The 19663-nt window shown below is 52.7% G+C and overlaps 1 protein-coding gene across 1 annotated transcript; it reads left to right on the forward strand.

Annotated features, from left to right (window-relative positions):
- Window positions 2158–18809, forward strand: FGF6 (fibroblast growth factor 6). Its single transcript, XM_005680984.3, has 3 exons — window positions 2158–2547; window positions 3499–3602; window positions 14430–18809. The coding sequence occupies exons 1-3, from the start codon at window positions 2202–2204 to the stop codon at window positions 14604–14606; spliced, it is 627 nt and encodes a 208-aa protein (XP_005681041.2). The 5' UTR covers window positions 2158–2201; the 3' UTR covers window positions 14607–18809.

A 19663-nucleotide genomic window follows, 5' to 3' on the forward strand; every position in this document is an offset into this window, starting at 1 on the left:
TCAGAGAGGTTCAGAAATTTTCCAAGTTCACACAGCTAACAAGTGGTGGAGTCAGGATTTAAATCCAGGCATCCCGCATTCCAAAGCCCTTTGCTTTGTAAGACGCCAACCACCATCTCTGCACAAAGAATCTGGAATGAGGCGAACCTAAAGAGATTCACTACTTTTGTTGATACTTGGCAAACACCTTGTAATGGTTGAATCTCTCCTCCAAAGGAGTCCCAAAGCGGATGGGTTCCAGGAAGAAATCTGCAGAGATTCTGGTGCCCCGCTCATGTGCACCTCTCCAATCAACCGAGGCAAGCGTTCATTCATCTCAAACTAGCTTTTCACCGTCCGACGGGCTGCCTCTTCCTGAAGTCCAAGCAGCAGTAGCATGAACACAAGATTCCAAAGTGGCCACAGGTGAGGGGATGTCTCCACCACTCCTGGATGTTGAAATGGTTAATGTGTGCAATCTACCTAGAAGTCCAACAAGAAAGTCCATTTTTTGACAGTTCTGTTTTGATTATTCAAGACCTTCCTATTTTGCAGAGATACTTTTTTAAAATTTTATATATATATATATATATATTTAAACTAATTTTCTAACAAGGCTTACATAGTCGACCCGCTCTGTACCCACTGGGTTCCAATCTTTCCTTGTGGATGAGATGGTGGTGCAGGTGATGGGGGTGGGGGCCCAGGAGGCTGGGGACCCAAGGGTGAGGCCGATGGCAGGGTGGAAGTTCATGTATTCCCTCCCCTATTCCCCACACTTTACCAGATGAAAGTAATCACAGAAGACCGCTGGGCTGCAAGGATTCTGAGAGGACAAAACGGACATGCAAGGCTTGGCGAAAATCCTAACCAAAGCGTCATCCAGGAGAACTAAGCTGCGGGGCAGAAGGCAGGTGGACGCCGCAGACTGGAGGTGGGGACCCAGGCCAAGGCTGGAGCTTGCAGTTGGAGGGGAAGGCATGCGGCCTCAGCGAAGGCCCTGGGCAGCAGGCCTCCTAGAAACCTTCCCCACCCTGCCCACACACTCCACTGTGAGTGAGTGCTATTGAAATGATTCTATGAGGTACCCTTGGCCTAGAGCAAGCTCACTCGATTCATGGAAATCTCACTTCTATGACAGGCGTCATGCAGAGGTTGCAAGCACTGGATTTGGACTTTGGCCACCTTTATATGTTCTGGCTTTGCAGCTTACTAGCTGTCATCATTTGGGCAAGTCACTTAAGCTTGCCCCCTGCCTCAACTTCCTCATCTTTGAAATGGGAATGACAGCAGTCAGGTGGCCAAGGGTGAACCCCAGTAGGAAAAGGGCTGGTGACTCTGTCCGGGGCTGGACGCAGCTCCTACCCTCTGGCTGGCTGCACGCCAGGACCTGTGTGGAGAACAGAAGCCCAACCCTAGCCCCACCTCCCTCCACAATCCTCAAGACATTTGGAGCCCCCCTGTCCAATCCCTGTTCTCTCTTGCTAAAGGGGTGCAGCCTTCCAGCATCCTCCCAGCCTCGGTGGCCTTAACTATGAGCTCTTTCCATGAACAGGGTGACTCAAAGGCCCCAGTCATCACCCGCCACCACGCCTCCCCCATCCCTGGCTTTACCCTTTGCCCTCTAAATAAGGAAGCCAGTGCTGCCAGGCCAAGGACTTCTGCCCAATTTGGGTCCTGGGTGGCCTCTCGCCTCCCTCTTCCCCTGGGCCCCCAGCCAACTCCCCCTCCCTCAGAGATGCGCCCTGCTCACTTCATTCCTGCCTCATAGTTGGAATGACAACAGCTCCCAGAATCTGTGGGGTGTGTGTGTGTGGGGGGGGTGTGCCGGGGGTCTGGGGAGGCAGCCAGGCCGTGGAGCAGGTTAATGTTACAGCCCTGGATAAGTGAGCTGGGCCACTTGACGTCAGGGTGATGATGGGTGGCAGGGAGGGCCAAGCGGCTGAACTATAAAGACAAGTCCAATCCGATATAATCAACTCGGGTCGGAGTGAGCGGGCCAGCCAGGCAGCGTCCCCAAGCCATGGTCCCTACCGGCCGCGGCTCAGCCTGGGTCCCTCTGCTCCAGACCCAAGTGCCCAAAGCCGGCTTTGGTTTCATGTCAGCAGCCTTCAACTGCCTTCCAAAAATAAGCCCCTGCCGCCATGCCGAGGGGAGAAAAACAAGAAGGGCGGTATTTTTAGGGCCATTAATTCTGACCACGTGCCTGAGAGGCAAGGTGGATGGCCCGGGGACAGACGCTGCTCATCACTATGTCCCGGGGAGCAGGACGTCCGCAGGGCACGCTGTGGGCTCTCGTCTTCCTCGGCGTCCTAGTGGGCATGGTGGTGCCCTCTCCCGCAGGCACCCGAGCCAACGGCACGCTGCTGGCCTCAAGGGGCTGGGGCACCCTGCTGTCCAGGTCTCGAGCCGGGCTGGCCGGAGAGATCGCAGGCGTGAACTGGGAGAGTGGCTATTTGGTGGGGATCAAGAGGCAGCGGAGGCTGTACTGCAACGTGGGCATCGGCTTCCACCTTCAGGTGCCCCCCGACGGCCGGATCAGCGGGACCCACGAGGAGAACCCCTACAGTGAGTGCCATCCGCAGCCAGTTGGGGAAGCCAGGGGATGGGACTCCAGCAGGTCTCTGGTGCCTGGGGTCCTATGATGAAGGGGCAAGGAGGATTCTCCACCTGGGTGCCCACTAGCCTAGCCACCTCCCCCAACTCGCTTTGCTCCTGCAGGGTGCATAGGCTGAGGTCTGAGCATCCTCTGCCACCCGCCCATGGAGCCCCTGCGGCATCAATTCCTTCAGTATTTCAGGCACAGCCATGGCCTCATAGGACCACCAGGAACCCCCAGCCAGGGGGAGCCACAAAATGAGGGTGGAGAGAACCGGCAAGGATGCTTAGACCAGATTAGATATGAGCTGCTTTTTATTTCACTTCCCTCTTTGAGAGGAAAGGCAAGTCATTTGCAAAATTTCCAGCTGCAGCTTGTCCTTCTTTCTAGTTCAGCTTGCCCCCAACCCCCATGCCCGCCCTACAAGGTGGTGGGTTGCTGTCTAGATGGGCTAGCCCCAGGAGGGGATGGGGCTGGAGGATCCAGGGCAGCCGTCAGACTCTGTGTGGCTGCAGTGTTTGCAAGATTAGATAGGCTGAAATGTGTTGAAATGCGAGGAGACATTTTAAACAAAGCTAATCAGAAATGACTTTTTTTTTAATCCACGTCAAGGACCTCGTGTGATTAAGCCCAGATTCGAAGCTACTCTTAGATAGATGCCCAGGCGGCCACTGGGATCTCTAACTCCAGTGTCAGAACTTCCCCCTTGCAGAACTCGATTGTTAACAGTTCAGTAAAATGGCCCAAGCTGACAACTCAGCTTCCAAAGTGAGATCAGGGTGGAGGCGATAGAAGGCCTGACTTTCTAGAAGCAGGAGGGTGGGCCTAGATGCCCTTTGTGTGTGGGGGGGGGGTCACCTTTAGCTTGACATCCCACTCTGCTTTGCACAATCGTAACACAGCCCCTGTCTCTTTGGCAGGCCTGCTGGAGATTTCCACAGTGGAGAGAGGTGTGGTGAGCCTTTTTGGGGTGAAGAGCGCCCTCTTCGTCGCCATGAACAGTAAAGGAAAATTATACGCCACGGTGAGTCCATCAGGCCAGGGGAAGCTTCCGGCTGCACGAGGCCTGCCTGCGCGCTCAGTTGCTCAGTCATGTCCGGCCGGCTCCTCTGTCCGCGGGACTCTCCAGGCTGGACTGGGTTGCCATTTCCTCCTCCAGGGGATCTTCCAGACTCGGGGATTGAACCTGCACCTCCTGTATTAGCAGGTGGACTCTTTACCACTGAGCCACCCGGGAAGCCCCTGCATGAGGCCTGAAGAGTGTGCAGTTGAAGAAAGTAATGCAAACTCTTGAGCAGAGATGTGCATATTCATCTAGAATGAGGAGGGGGGCTGTGGGAGGAGCCGGTGCGAGTGAGGTGCTTGCAGCTCTGTGCTGGATTGCGTTTTTCTTGATCCCACCCATTGGAGCCTTGTAGCAAGAAAGGAACCGTAGCTCAGAGGGCTATAGGGTCCAAGGGAAGCCAGAGTTCTGCATAAAGCTGCTGTCCAAGCTTACGGTCAGGCCCTGAGCTGGAGAGGCCCAGAGAAGCAGGCTTGTGTTTCAGCCTAGACATGCTGCTCCCATGAGCCACCCTCCAGCCGCGAGCACAGCTCGGGGAGAAGAAATGAAGCTCTTTTCCTCCCCTTTATCAGTGTGTGGACATCTCACTTTCAGGTTTTAAGCCCTCTGACCTCTGATCCCAGCTGCCAAAGAACCATGCCTCCCACTGTACCCCCTTAGCTGGCACCAGCCTCCACCTCTGCCTTCTCCTATCACCCGTCACGGCTGGTGGGGGCAATGCTAGCACTTGGGTTAACCTCCCCAACTTCCACGTTTCCCCACTTCTCTGCTCTCTCTGATCCCTTCCTTCCTGGGTCTCCCAGCCCACAATTTTGGCATATTCCAAAACGTGAACGGGGAAAGCATTCCTATGAAGGCAGAGACCCTGGGAGTTCTCGCGACTGAAATAAGAAGGCTAAAAAGGAAGACCTGTGAGCCATGGTCAAGGAATAGCAGAGTGACTATTTCTGGGGAGGGTGTGGAGGGCCGTTCTACCCCTGCGTGGGGACAGACGGGAGCAGGAAGTGAATGCAGAGGCCCTGGGACCCGGGGCTGGCATCCAGGGAGGCTGTCCCAACAGACCAGGGCTGTGAAATGCCCGAAAAGGGAGCCCAGGTGGCCTCAGCCTGTGATCTGCAGCACTAGCACCTCTCTGTCTGTGTTGGTTTGTGTGATGACAAGGCATGCGTCAGAATCAGTGAGCCTCTGAGGACAAGTGGCTGGACGGCGGGTAGGCTGGAGTTGGAACCATCCTAGTCTGTACCGTGAGAGGAGGTGCTTCTGCTGAGGGCCTACAGGCATCACCTGCAGAGCACAGAGGCAGGTCTGCACACAGACCCGGGGTCCCACCTGCAAAGTGAGGATGAAGATCAGATGCACCTCTCGGGGCTTCTGGGGAACAGTGCCTAGAGAGCATCCCCAGGGCTCCTGATCAACAGTAGTGCTCAATACAGGGGAATCATTTATGTTATCTCAACACTGCTGCAGGCTCTACCCATCTCCTACTAGAGAGGAGTCCCCTGGGAGGAATCTCTGCATCCACCCCACCTTGGCAACTTGTCACAGGCCAGATTTCTGGGGTCCCTCCTCAGAGATGCTCAGTCATTAGGGCTGGATCGGGGGCCCGCATATGTTTGTTTTTATTCTTCAAGTTTCCCAGGTATTTCTGAGGTGCAAGCAGGCTTAGGGGCCACCAGGCTACATGGGCTTTGCACGGCAGGGAATTCTCACTGGCCGATGGTCACATCAGAGCTGAAAGCTTCAGGGAGATGAAACTGGTCTGCAACGGGGATCCTCAGATGTCCTTTTCACTGCTCTCTGCATGTGTGATGGAGAGGGCAGGAGGTCCCTGGGGCCAGCAGGGCTTCGATGGAGCCAGTGCCCTGCCCAGTACAGTGGATGGTCGCCGACAGCCCCTTCCCAGCCACGCGAGTGTTGCCTGGATCCCGCTGGTTGCAGAGCCAGGAATGGGGGCAGTTGGCTCTGAGCTTCTCTGCAAAGTGAATCTTTTGGAAGGAAGCACAGATTACATCAACCCTTATCTCTGCCACCATCATTAACAAGATATTTAGTATTTCTTTCTCCTTATCCTGAAAGAAATTTAACTGTGAGGTGGGGGAAGGACACAAACAGAGCGTCAGTGTGACCACTTCCCACTTGAAACCTGGGGTCCCCGTAGGAGAAGCCAGGGAGGCTGGGACCAGCAGGAGCGCTGGAAGTAGACAGAGCATTCCGGGACCACGAGGAGGGGGAGACTCTGAAGCATAGGCTGACCCCTCACTCCTGGGCAGATGACTTCAAAGGGGGTCCACAGGACTCACTGAAGAGACAAAGTCCAGGAAAAGGGGGGGCTTCCCTGGGAGGATCCCTGCCCACCATCTACACCTCCACCTCCTCCCCTCATATACCTCCCAGGGGCGTCTGCCCAAGGGCACCTTCTTGGAGGGGAGATGTCCTCCCTGGAGTCCCAGACCCACTACCAGATGCTCCTGAACCCCCTCCCCCCACCCTGCAGTGCCCCTCAGGGGCCATTATCACAGTCTGAAAGAACAATTGCCAACTGATCCCGGAGCCAGGAAGACTCCTGATGGATGGTGATTTCATTCACACCATTTCCTTTAAGCCCCTGGAACTGTCTCCCTCCCTGCATGCTCAGCTGCTACTATGGTCCCTGAGTGGGGTTTCCTCTGGGGGGTGGGGACCCCTGCTCGGGGGAGAGACAGAGGGAGAGACAGGGGGCAAAGTAGGAAAATAGTCAGTAGGTCGTGTCAGACTCTCTTGCAACTGCATGGACTGTAGCCCACCAGGCTCCTCTGTCCATGGGATTCTCCAGGCAAGAATACTGGGATGAATTGCCATTCCCTTCTCCAGGGGATCTTCCCAAACCGGGGATTGAACCCACATCTCCTGCACTGCAGGCAGATTCTTTACAGGGAAATCCAAGGTAGGAAAATAAGCGCCAAGAAAACTCACCTAGAGAGTGGGCTCCCATGGGTCTCATCCCTTGGAAGGAAGGGTGCAGAGCCTGTGGCAGTGTTTAGACAATATAAACAGCTCACCCATATTGAGCACCTACTATTTGCCAGGTGTCCTTGGGATGCTCTCTGGACAGTACCCCACCAGCTCAGCTGGGAGGCGTGTCTGACTGTCATCCCCATTTTGAAGATGGGACCCTGGGTCTCTGAGGTCTCAGGTGAATCAGGTTTGTGTGCAGACCTGGCTCCACGGGTGATGCCCTAGGGCTGCAGCAGAAACGCACCACCTGTGCAGACTGACACCCAGGTTTCAGCTCCTAGCCTCCAGCCACTGTCTTACTTCCAGCAAAGTCTCTAACCATCTCTGAGCCCAGACCTCTGCTCCCTCTGATTGGGACGGAGGCAGGAATCAGTGAGTTCCAATCGCCTTAATCTTTTTAAAATTAAAAAAGAAAAAAAAAATCAAAGATCTCCACCTGCCAGTGGTACTGTTAGAATCCTGTAGCCGAGAAAAGCACATAGTGATGAAAATCTGCTAGGGATTCAGTTATGCTTCTCTGTGATTTTGATTTTACTCAGTATAACTGTGTCTCCATCCTTTTCATCAATGGCGTCATGACAACAGGCGAAGCAAAGCATTTATTTCATCCGCAGAGGCCTTCGGTTGTTACCTGGGGCGTTAACCTGCGGGGAGGGGAGGATCAGGTCTTGCTCTTAGCTGCTTCTCTCCCCTAGCGGGAGATGGAGTCTGAGCAGATGGGGCAAAGGGTCACTGGAGCTAACAGTATGCGGAAGGGTCAGAGATGGGACCCCAGAGCTGGGGGCGGCTTGTGGTGCAGCCAGGGGCCTGCAGAGCCCTGCAGACAGTCTCCCATATGGCTTTGTCTGCGGCCTCCCTGCTAGCCAGGGCGATGCAGGAATAAGGAGTGAGAAGCACGGCAGGCCTGGTGGAGGCATCTTCAAATGCTTCTAAGTTGCCGATGCAATTGTGTGTTAGGAACGGGGATCAGAAAGGATAGGCGTCTTCAGAGCCAGGAGGTATTGTTTCTCCATTTCAGCTAGGGACCGAGAAAACAGCAGTTGGGCTCCAGGAGGAGAGGGTCTTGGGACAAAGAATTATCTGGGTTTTTTCTCACCTCCCCCCTCCTTATCCATGCAACCCCCTCCCCAACTCCCATGCCCATAGACAACCAGGAGTAAAGGGGGCAAATGGCCTGGGTAGCCCTAGAAAATAGAACTTTAAAGACAAGGAGACACTTCCATCAGTCCGGTGACCTAGTGAATAAACACCAGAGTCTGGGATGGCTGTCTGGTCCACCTCAGACTCTGAGAGGCATTTCTGCCAGCAGTAACTCATGCCAAGACCCCTGTATGTCCCACCCACCCCTGCAAAATGCCCCCTCTCCACTGCCAGAGCTAAACGCTTTAGAGCTGGGTCCTCAGAAGTCCGATTAGACCTATGTGGAATTTAAGACATCGTCACGCTGGAGCTTGGGGCCTAGCAGGCCCCAGCAATGTGATCCGGGGGAATTATTTTCATTTGTTCAAGTAATAATATACGGTAGCTGCTTTTCTTAACACGGCGTTCGCTTGGCTTTTCCCACCAGAGCTGAGGAGCCAACATTCCTGAGCCATGAGACTTGGCTCAGGGACACGAACGGTGAGATGAAGTGAGGGGCTGGTCCCGATGCCAGCCTGAGCATCCGTGGGGCTGTGGAGTATCAGGCTGGAGGGAAGAGTTCAGGGCCACGATCTTGGCCTCCTGCCCTGGGCCCCGTGGCCACTTGAACACCAGGGATGGAGCAGAGGGGCTCAGAGAGGAAGGGGCCAGGCAGAGAGGCTTTCAAAGCAACTTCATCCATGTCTCTTCTCACTTTGGATTCGCACAGAATTCTGGGCAAGGCTTTGGACAATAAAGAATCTGCCTGCAATGTGGGTCAGCTGGGTTCGATCCCTGGGTCAGGAAGCTCCCCTGGAGAAGGGCATGGCAACCCCCTCCAGTATTCTTGCTTGGAGAATCCCATGGACAGGAGCCTGGCGGGCTACAGTCCGTGGGGTTGGAAAGACCATGACACGACTGAGCAACTAACACAACATGGGGAAGGCTAGGGACGTAAAGTGGGCTGGAGGAAAGAAACAGAGGTTGGAAACTTTCCGAGAAGTTGGGGATGGAAGTTGAATATCAAAATCTGATGAGCAGAGACCAAAGCACCACGTAAAACACCACCATCGTGCACATTTAAACAAATACGTTTTAGAAGATCTACTACTACTACTGCTGCTAAGCCGCTTCAGTCGTGTCCAACTCTGTGCGACCCCATAGACGGCAGCCCACCAGGCTCCCCCATCCCTGGGATCCTCCAGGCAAGAACACTGGAGTGGGTTGCCATTTCCTTCTCCAGTGCATGAAAGTGAAAAGTGAAAGGGAAGTCGCTCAGTCGTATCCGACTCTTAGTGACCCCATGGATTGCAGCCTACCAGGCTCCTCCATCCATAGGATTTTCCAGGCAAGAGTACTGGAGTGGGGTGCAATTGCCTTCTCCATTTAAAAGATCTAGACGAACGCATGTAAGAATTAAAGATTTTAAAATTTAAAAAAAAATTAAAAAATTAAAAAAAAAAAAAAAAAAGATCTAGACCTTAGCAAAAGCTAGATTCTTCTATTGGATCAGGGCAAATGCTCTGAATTTCTGGCTCCAATTTGGCTCAGTTCCTCTCTCTTTCTGTCCTGTCCCCAGAGACGTCTGCCCCAAGATCTGATTCCCTCTCTAGAGTTTGCAAAGAAAGTGAAGTCGCTCAGTCGTGTCCAATTATATGCAACCCCATGGACTGTAGCCCACCAGGCTCCTCCATCCATGGAATTTTCTAGGCAAGGGTACTGGAGCAGGTTGCCATTTCCTTCTCCAGGGGATCTTCCCGACACAGGGATCAAACCCAGGTCTCCCTCATTGCAGGTAAAGGTTTTACCATCTGAGCCACGAGGGAATCAGAGTTTGCAAACTTCACATGAAAACTCTCCCTTGACCACCGTTTAGATCAGAAATGAATTCTCCTGGAAACTGGCAGGTGGAGTGCTCTCCAGGGTCATAAAAAGTTAGAACCGATTGGTGGGTGGATGGGGGCTGGACAGGACTAGAGGGAGAGCACAGACCACTTTCTGATACAAAGCTTCTCTCAGTCCATTTTCTGGGCCATCTTCCATCCTCAATTCCCTCCCCATTTTCACTAACATGACGAGGTAATATCAATACATGCACATGGTGTAAGGGGTGGGATGGTGCAGAAGAACACACCGTGGAAATGAAGTCTCACTCTCACTGTTTTTTGTGGTTTTTTTGGGGGGGAGGCGGGGTTTGGCCATGCCATGCAGCGTATGGGATCTTAGTTCTCTGACCAGGGATCGAACCCATGCCCACTGCATTGGGAGCTCAGAGTCCTAACCACTGGACCACCAGGGAAGTTCCTCCCTTTCACTGTTGTCTCAAAGACCCAGACTCTCCCCTGGGCAGCACTGTCACTAGGCCTCGTGTGCCAACCATTCTAGAAAAGAACCAGCTTCCCTATGTGGGTGCTTATGTTGGCATCATATTTTTAAATCACACAAACAGGAGCAAACTACTCACAGTGTCTGAATCTTGCTTCTTCACTGAACCGCATGCCTTAGGGGCCACCTCCAAACAGTGCACAGAGGGGTTCTGGGTTTTTCTGACTGAGAGCCTTCTCTGTGTGGCTGTCCCGTCACTGAGCGGAGCGCCGCCCGCCTGGCAGACCCTGAGGCTGTTTCTGGTCTCTCACTGTTTTAGGTGATGCTGCAGTGAGTGACTTTTATACACGAGCGGAAGTGAGCCTATAAGATAAATTCCTAGAAGTGGAAGCACTCATCAAACCTGTAGTTATTATTTCATCCTAATAAATATTGTAAATTTTCTCTTGACAGCAGTTATAACAATACACACAGCAACACATCCAATGAGAACGGCTAGGCCCCATGCCCTCACCAACGAATGCCTCTTATCCAGCTCAGTTCTCTGCGCAACCCGACAGTTACAAATGTGATTGCACAGCTGTGCTTTACAGTTCCTTCAGGGCTTCCCTGGGGGCTCAGATGGTAAAGAATCTGCCTGCAATGCAGGAGACTCAGGTTCCCAGGCTGGGAAGATCCCTTGGAGAAGGGAATGGCTACCCACTCCAGTATTCTGGCCTGGAGATGTCCATGGACAGAGGAGCCTGGCGGGCTACAGTCCACGGGGTCACAAAGAGTCGGACACGACTGAGTTAGGCATATTTTCTTATGTTTAAATGCTACTTGTATTTCCTTTTCTGTGAACTGTCTATAAACATCCATTTTTCAGTTAGTTCATGGTTCTGAATATAATAGCAAAATTTAATCTATTGCAAACTATATTATAAAGTATAATTGCATTGTAAATGTTTTTTTTTTAATGCAGTTTGCAATTTACATTCTTATTTTCTTTAAGGTGATTTTTTTTTTTTCTAGGCAGAAGTCTAATTTATTCCTCTTGGGTTTCATAATGGCCTCTATTTTTCTGTGTCCTGCTTAGAAAGAGCTTTCTGACTTTTTTTTTAAGATTGTCTTCTCTCTTTTTTCGTTTTGTTTTCGGTCCTGCCTGCATGGCTTGTGGTACCTCAGTTTCCAGACTGGGGTTTGAACATGGGCCTTGGCAGTGAAAGCGCCACTAGGCCACCGGGGAACTCTCCTTAAGTTTCTCTTTTTAGCACTTAAATATTTGTTCCTTTGGAATTTATTATAGAGTTAGGAATAAAATCATACATCAGATTTTATCATTATTCCATTATTATTATTATTATTATATACGATGGTATCCAGTTCTTCCAACACCATGTTTTCTCCAGTGATTGCAATGCCACTTCTGTTTTATATTCATTTTATGTTCATGTTTGGATTTACTTCTGGATCGTTTTCTGTTTGTTGAGCTGCACCAGACTGTTGATTTATGCAGCATTATTTCTGCTCAACTTTGAACATTGATCCTGAATTCACTTTTCCCTGGAGCTTTGCCCATGGACAGCCTTAGGTCCTGTGGTTACCCCGACCGCCCGTGTCCCGAGAGGCCCCAGGAGTGCGGGGCCAGAGCCCGGTCAGCTCTGTGCCCCTCTCCCCCAGGCTCGCCCCCTACCACCACTCAGACAATAAACGCAGGGCTTAGAAGCTAACTTGTCCTACAACCCACTGCAGCTTTTTTTAAACTTTATTTTTGGCCGCTCTGGGTCTTGTTGCTGCAGGGACATTTCTCTAGATGTAGAGCGAGCTCTGCTCTTCATTGAGGTTCGCGGGCTTCTCACTGTGGTGGCTTCTCTTGTTTCATATCACGGGCTCTAGGGTGTGCAGGCTTCAGTTGTTGCCACTCCCAGACTCTAGAACAGGCTCAATAGTTGTGGCTAACGGGCTCCGTTGCTCCAAGGTACATGGAATCCTTCCAGACCAGGGATGTCTAGAAAACCTATGTCCCCTGCATTAGCAGGTAGATTCCACTGGACCACCAGGTAAGCCCCCACAGCAAGTTTTACAGGAATGATGATCCCAAGACAAAGCCTTTAGTGCTTTTACTTTCAACTAATCTATGAATCGGTTGGAGGAGAATCATTATGGCAATAGCAATTACTTTTTACTTTGCTGTGTGCCAAGCCTTATACCATGCATTATTTCAGTGACTGGGCCCTCCGATTTTATGACAGAATTGTCATCACTGTTCCCATTTTACAGATGAGGAAGCTGAGGTTTAGAAGGTGATATCACTTGCCAAGTTCACATAGCTAAATAAGAGGTGAATCATCACATATGCTTCGCCTACTTTGATTAGTTTCTTCTTCCTACTTTGGGACATTCCTTTCTTCATTCTGCAAATATTTTTGAGCACCCATAGCAAGCAAGATAAAAACTTGTGAAAAACAGAACTCCCTGGTACGATATTCAGAAGCCAGTTGACATGGCTAGTGCAGACTTGCAGGGTCATCTCAAGGAAATGAACATCACAGGGAGGTGCCTTGTCAACAGTAACCCAGGGGTGTGAGAGGGAAAGAGAGGAGACCTTCATTCATTGAGGGGGTGGCAAAGGGATGGGTGAGTGGTACCCAGCGTATTACCTAGACAATGCCCATGGCCCCTCACTGGCTCTCGCTGCATCCAAGAGCTATCCCTTTGTGGGCATCCATGAGCCCCTATTAGAGCATCATCCATCCAGTGTCACCTGCTCAAAAGGACACAGTCCTTGTCTCAAGGAACTGGGAGTCCCCTGGGATGGTGCATTGTTTTCAGTGCTGTCAGACTGGTCCACTTGGAGCCCCGAGGAGCCAGCTCATCACCCTTGTTCATCAGAGAAAGAGGCTCTCGTCCACCCCACGGCGGCAGGGTAAGGCCAGGCACTCGTAGTACGATTCCTCTTGAGAAGGTCAGACGATACCCCTGGCACAGCCGCTCAGCCATTGAGTGGGTTTTTTATAGCCGATGGCCTCAGTCGGCAGGAAGGAGTCAGGTATTATGCTCAGCTCTGTGTCTGTTTCATTCTGCATTTCTCTAAAGACCAGATCCCAGGCTTTTGGCCCTCCAAGGGAGCGACCCCCACCTGAAGCCCAGAAATCCCCCCAGCCGGGGGCAGTGACTTGGGTGGGTTTGAATGGAGGGCCCTCTCTTCTAGGAATAAAGGAGGACTTGGGTGATTTATTGGGGCTGAACTTGTCGATGTGTGGCCGGAAGCCTGGCCCTCAGTTTCTGAACAGGTGGTCCTCACATAACTCGCTCCAGCGGGGGCCCTTCATCACCAGCCCCAGACTCCATGGCACCACAGGTCGCAGAGGGAACCAGGTTCTGTTCCCCATAAGGTCTCTGCTCATCACCATCTCATTCCTGCCTTTCTCTGGAAAACGGTGGATTCCTAGGGGGCACCAAGTCTTCCAGGTGGCTCAGTGGTAAAGAACCCACCTGCCAATGCAGGAGACATAATGAGACACGGGTTCGATCCCCCGGTCGGGAAGATCCCCTGGAGGAGGAAATGGCAACCCACTCCAGTATTCTTGCCTGGAGAATCCCATGGACAGAGGAGCCTGGTGGGCTACAGTCCATGGGGTCACCATGAGTCGGACATGGCTGAGCACACACACATAGATGACACCAGGCACCTCTGGGCTCAAAATCAAAGCCAAGGATGGGCCTTTTAACGGGCAGCACACTTGGGCCTTAACCTGGGAAAGATGGGATGAGGGATCCAACTGGAGAATTACCATAATAACCAGACGCAGGTGTGCTGGGAAGGCCTTAGAAAGTTGTCCGTCTCAACCTCCACTCACCTGCCCCTCCTGATGGTCCCTCAGCACGTGACATGCAGAAAAGGGAAACAGGTCTGGAGGGGAGAAGGCTGCCCCAAGGTCACGCAAGTGAAGTCACTGATCAAACCCCAGTCCTCAGTCCTGCTCCACTGGATCCTCTCCCAGCAGACTGGAGAAGACAGCTTCTTCTATCCCTTCCTGGTGCTGTCTCTGAACGTAATAAATTATCATCCAGGTGTTTAGTAGACTAAGTGCCCACGACCGGCAGTCTGGAGCACCCCCGGTCGCCACGTGACACAGGCCGTCCACCCACATCCCTGGGCCTGAGTTTTCTCATCATGAAGAGGGGGAAGGTGAGGGGGGCCCACGAGAGCTCCAAAGGCCCCCCTGTTTTCAGCTTCCAGGCTTCTGCTTACCCAGGATGGCTCAGAGCTCCCAGCAGTCATCCGATTCGGGGAGGCGAGGGGCCCAAGGCCTGCTGGGCTTCGTTCATCACTGACGCTCTGCCATTTGTCCATTTCCTCCGCAGCCCAGCTTCCAAGAAGAGTGCAAGTTCAGAGAGACCCTCCTGCCCAACAACTACAACGCCTATGAGTCGGACATGTACCGAGGTGCCTACATCGCGCTGAGCAAATATGGACGGGTGAAGCGGGGCAGCAAGGTGTCCCCGACCATGACTGTCACACACTTCCTCCCTAGGATATGAGGACCCCAGAGGAAGGCTCACAGGCGGAAAGTAACGTCTTTTCTGTTGGAATTTTGCACAAGTGGACAGTTTCTCCTCCCCCTATGCCTCCTGAGTTGAGCTCCTTCTCTGCTTGGGAGTGGGGAGACCTGAGCTGGTACCCAGAGCCACTGGACCCCATGGCGTGTGACCCACCCGAGGGAGGGGTTGCAGCTGGGCTCCTAGAATGGCAATGGATTGATCGATCCCACGCTCTGACCTCGACTGAGGGGAGAAAGTCCAGAGACACTCGTGGAAGAGGACCCTGGGCCCTGGAAAAGAAGGGGAGGAAGTGCGTGTGCTGACGTATATCCATACATCTCGGTCTATACGTGCAGACATCTCGGTCTATATCGTCAGAGCCAGGGCATCTGGGCATCTCCAAACAGGTTTCTTCCTCCAGGCGTCACCGGAATCTGCCTGCAAGAATGTCACCTGTCAGCCCAGCAGGATCGATGCGTGCTCCCACTCTGCCTCTTCCCAATCACCTTCCCTCTCAGAGGCTGCTGACTCCGTGGGTTGCCCCGGGGGCGGGGGCAGGAAGCAGCTGTCCTCTAAAGTGCAGAGAGGGCAGGGTGACAGGGCGTAAGATTTAGCTGCAGACAGAAAGACTGAGCGGGCGCTCGAGGCATCCTGGGTGTGAGGGCTCTGGGGACCCTGGGACACATTGTTGGGGAAGCTGGGGGAGACAATATCCCCCTTTTTTGGAGGAGAGGGTCGGAGCAGTGTGTGAAGCAACTGGTAGAATACCGGCTAGAAGCAGCGGAATGGACGGGGCCTCCTAGAGAGAGCCTTTCTGCTCGGAGGACTCAAATGCTGCGTGTGGCTCCAAGAACAAGCTGCGGCCAGGCTGCCTGCCCGTAACTTTTCCTCACATTGAACTGGGTCTTATTTTAACCTCAGATGACAAGGATCCTAATAATGGCAACCTCTTTGGCGAGCATCAAGGGGTACAAAATAGGTCATGAAGGAAGTAGAGAGGTTTCAGACTTCAGATGCTAATTCCTCTCCAGTAATGTCCAGGAAACTCACCCAAGTTCTCATCTGATACTCTCACTTCCTTCTCAGCCGACCTCCCCCACACATGCACCGGTGCCTGGATGCAGTGGAATTGGGCATCGTGACGTTCAGAGTTTGCCCCCCGACCCCCTACAGTAGGAGAAGAGTGATAATCCGGTGAAATGGAGCATCCCAGCTGAAGCGGCTCCTTGCTGCCTCAATGCCTTCTTGCCTCCTGGCCTTTGAGAGTATTTAAAGCAGAGGTGCCCCAAGCAACTATAAATGTTGTCCGCCTGGAGCCTTTGGATGCCTGAGCCGTTGGGACGTTCCTAAATCTGAAACCAGAGAGACCCATGTCGGAGCACACATATTTTCGGCGGACGTGGACGGGCAGGTTTCAAAATGAGCTGACACCCTCTGTGACTCTCAGAGGCCCCGGCCAGCAAGACCAGCCCTTCCTCTGCTGCAAATATCCTTGCCTTTGACACACCTCTCTATTTGCAGATGCGTCCAGCTATAGATAGAGCCGGGATGAGCTGAAGGCAAGGGCTGATGATCCAAGGGAGAGACACCCTGCTGGTCACCTCCTCTGCCCGGCACATATCAGGGCAGACATGTGCTGGGGGAGGGACAAGAGGCTGCACCAAAGTGGGCAAAGATGCAACAGTGAGAGCTCAGGATGAGAGAGGACGCAGCCAAGCCTTGAATGGAAACTGGATGGAGCTGGGGTCTTGGTCAAGCAGAAGGGGAAAACATCAGTCCATCTTGACTGTTTGGAATATTTCAAGTGTAGATCTGCTTGGAGGCAGGGGACAAAACGGATTGTTCTTCGGGAGATCTTGTCCTGAGTAACTGGTCTGTTTAACAGGGTACGTCGGAAACCGATGCGCTCACAACCTGAGTGGTGGGTCAGCTCCCAGTAGGATGCAGTGGCGTGTAGGGGGTCTGGGTGGGGATGGATGGAGCGCGATCTGAAGAGGAGAAGGAAGTCACAGGTCCCAAAATATTGGTTCCCTTCTCCCCCAGGTGCTGAGCTCTCTGGCAGGAGAAGGCTCTTCTAAGGAGAGTCATGAGGCCTCAGATGGTTAGATCTTTCTTGCAGCCCCCTAGAGGCTTATAACAGTGCCCAAATCCTGACCAGGAGTTTCCTCAAATGTCCATCCCCATCTCTGATGCTAGAAGGGAGGATGAGAAGCTCTCAAATGCCTGGGACCGGGCAGGCTTGATGCCCGTCACTCCAGTATAACGCATTGTCCGATGACCCTGTGGGCAGCTGGGCATCTGTTCTCACTGGTACCCGGGCCCATGGTGTACTAGAGTTTCAGTACTTCAGAGATCACCTCTGATATACGGCTGAATCATTGACTCTTTAACGTTTTTCCCATCCAGAGGAATTCTCCCAGGGCTATCCCTGTGACCTGTGAGCAACTGAGGCTTAGGGAAAAATCAACCCCCGTCCATAGACATTGGGTCGGGGCACAAACAGAGTGAGGTCTGCACCGGTGTGCAGAGTTCTCTCCTTGCTCATCTCCAACCGAGGCCCATGCTTGGCCGTCAGCCCCATTGGATCTGAAAGGCTGCAGGGAGGTGGCAGAAGCAGGGGAACAGAGGTGGTCCCCACCTTCCCACCAAGCATGGACTAAGAATGTCTTGGGTCCTCCCTCCACCAGATCCTGAGCTATGACACCGGTTCATGCAGTTTTTGTAGCTAAATGGCCTCTGTTCAATCCCAAACCATCTCCAGGAGCTCCAGGCAAAGGCGGGGCTCCAGGAGCCCAGAGACTGCCTTGTTACCCCTTCAAGAACCAATGATGCAGAACAGAGCAAAAAGGTGCACCCCTGAAGGCGGCTTCTCAGCTGGGACAACTTAGCTCAGGACAAAGAAGAGGGGCCAGGCCCCTGAAGAATCTACCCCCTCCTCGGGCAGCCATGGGTAGACCGCAGAGGAAACCAGGAAACGCCCTGCTTGTTCCTGTAGGTCGCTCACTGCCTCCTGACCCCTCCTCCCCACTTCCCAATGGAAAAGCAGCGGACAACTTTGTGATGGACACTCCATCACTCTTCTCCTTCATACCCTCCCTCCACCCCCACATCCCACCACACCTCCAACGCACACCCCAGGCCCCTGGTCAGGGCTGTTCTGGGGCTTAAGAAAGAGGGGAGATTCTCCTGTCCTCTGCTCCAGGCGACACACTTCCCTCCTTCAGACACATCGCTTTCTTCCCAAGCCCGGAATTCTCTCCCAGTTCCCATCCTATCCGGAAGCAGCTGGGACTCTCCAGCCCAGGCTGGCTCCGCCCCTCTCATGCCCTGGATCTTGGACCCTTCCTCATCCTAAGAGAGTCCTAGGGGAGGAAGGAAATGCATGAGGTCGTAAGCTGTCAGTCTCCTTCCTCCCAGAGTTGGACATCCATCGCCTTTGCCCACTCTGGGCCACAGCTGCTAATACAAACCAAACGCAGTCACTGGCCCCCGGGATGAGCTCTCTGCCCTCCCTTTCCTTTTTGCCCCTTTTCATGTGGACACAAGCTAGATTGCTCCTACCTCTTTCTGTCCCAGTGCTTTCCCCCAAGGGCTCTGGGTCCGTCACCACCAAGGAGGTGTTCTCTGCCACCCACCCCTCCCGCACCTGCAAAGTGGGTAGCTAGTATTTCTACACTCTCCTTTCAGCAAGAACCCAGCCATTCATTGTGCTACCTCCCAGGAAAACGCCAATGGTAGGAAAGTTAGGGTCAGGGCCAGAAGCATAGATGGAAACACTGAAATCTGTGCTTGCCCCAGAACTGGTGCATCCTCTTCCCTGGACAGGAGGCAAGAGTGACTGTTCCCACAGCCTCCTGAATCTGGTCCACCCTGCAGATAGCTCACACAGGCCCGGGTGTGGATGCCCCACTGAATGGCAGATTCCAGCACCCACACCGCTGGGTCCTCACGTGGGTTCTCCTTCCTATTAATATAAATCAATCAGTACCTCAGGCTGCATCCCAGGGCAGAGCCTGGGTTTAGCGGGTAGGAAAACGCAGAATTTGTTCAGTCCTGTGCTTGTAAAATGTGATGCTTCTATTTTTTTTTAATATGTATGTGCTATGCACAAACCATATCGTGTTCCAGCAAAAAGGAAAAGGTCTTTTTATACGTTCCTCTAAACTGTTTGACTCCACCCCTCCTATTAAAACCGACAACAAATCTTTGGGCAGTGGTTGATTCTCCTCTGGATTCTTTTTCTCCTCTCGAGGAGGAGGGCAAATTGGAAAGAGAAAGCAGGAGTGCATGGTGCTGTGGATCTTTAAGGCCGGAAGTAGTCACATGGGTCGCTTCATCCATTCTGTATTTTACAGAAGGGGAAACGCAGCCAAGGAGGGAGAAGGGCGATGTCGTCAGCATGGTAGACCAGGGAAACCCTAGTGGCTCAGCTGATAAAGAATCCACCCGCAATGCAGGAGACCCGGTTTTGATACCTGGGTCAGAAAGATCCCCTGGAAGGGGAAATGGCAACCCACTCCAGTATTCTTGCCTGGGAAATCCCACGGACAGGGGAGCCTGGTGGGCTACAGTCCTACAGGGGTCACACAGACTTGGACACAGCTGAGCATGTGCACGCACATAGTGTACCAGGGCCCTGGTTATGCACACTTCTGGGGCCGTCAATCACTTTCGTTACTCATCCACATATTTGCCCATCCGGGATTATTAATAGTTAGGGGGCACCTGTCTCTGAGCTGCCCTGGGCTAGGTTTGGGGGCGGGCATGTGAGTGAACAAGGCAGAAACAGTTCCCTAGCCTCTCACGGACTTGCATTAAAAATATAAAAATCACCCGTGAATGTATTGAAGCGTAGATTCCGAGCCACACTCCCAGCATCTAGGCCTGGGTGGGCCCAGAAGTCTACCTGGGCAGCCTCAACATTGCAGAGCCCTGGTCTAGAAGGATGACTGAACTCGTAGAACATTTGGGCCAAGAGAGACTTTACAAATCATTTAAAAAAATCTTTTCATGGGTTAAAAGAAGAAGAAGGCTAGGGAGTATAAGTTTCTTACCCA

Source organism: Capra hircus, chromosome 5, assembly GCF_001704415.2.
Source record: "Capra hircus breed San Clemente chromosome 5, ASM170441v1, whole genome shotgun sequence".
Classification (NCBI taxonomy): Eukaryota; Metazoa; Chordata; class Mammalia; order Artiodactyla; family Bovidae; genus Capra; species Capra hircus.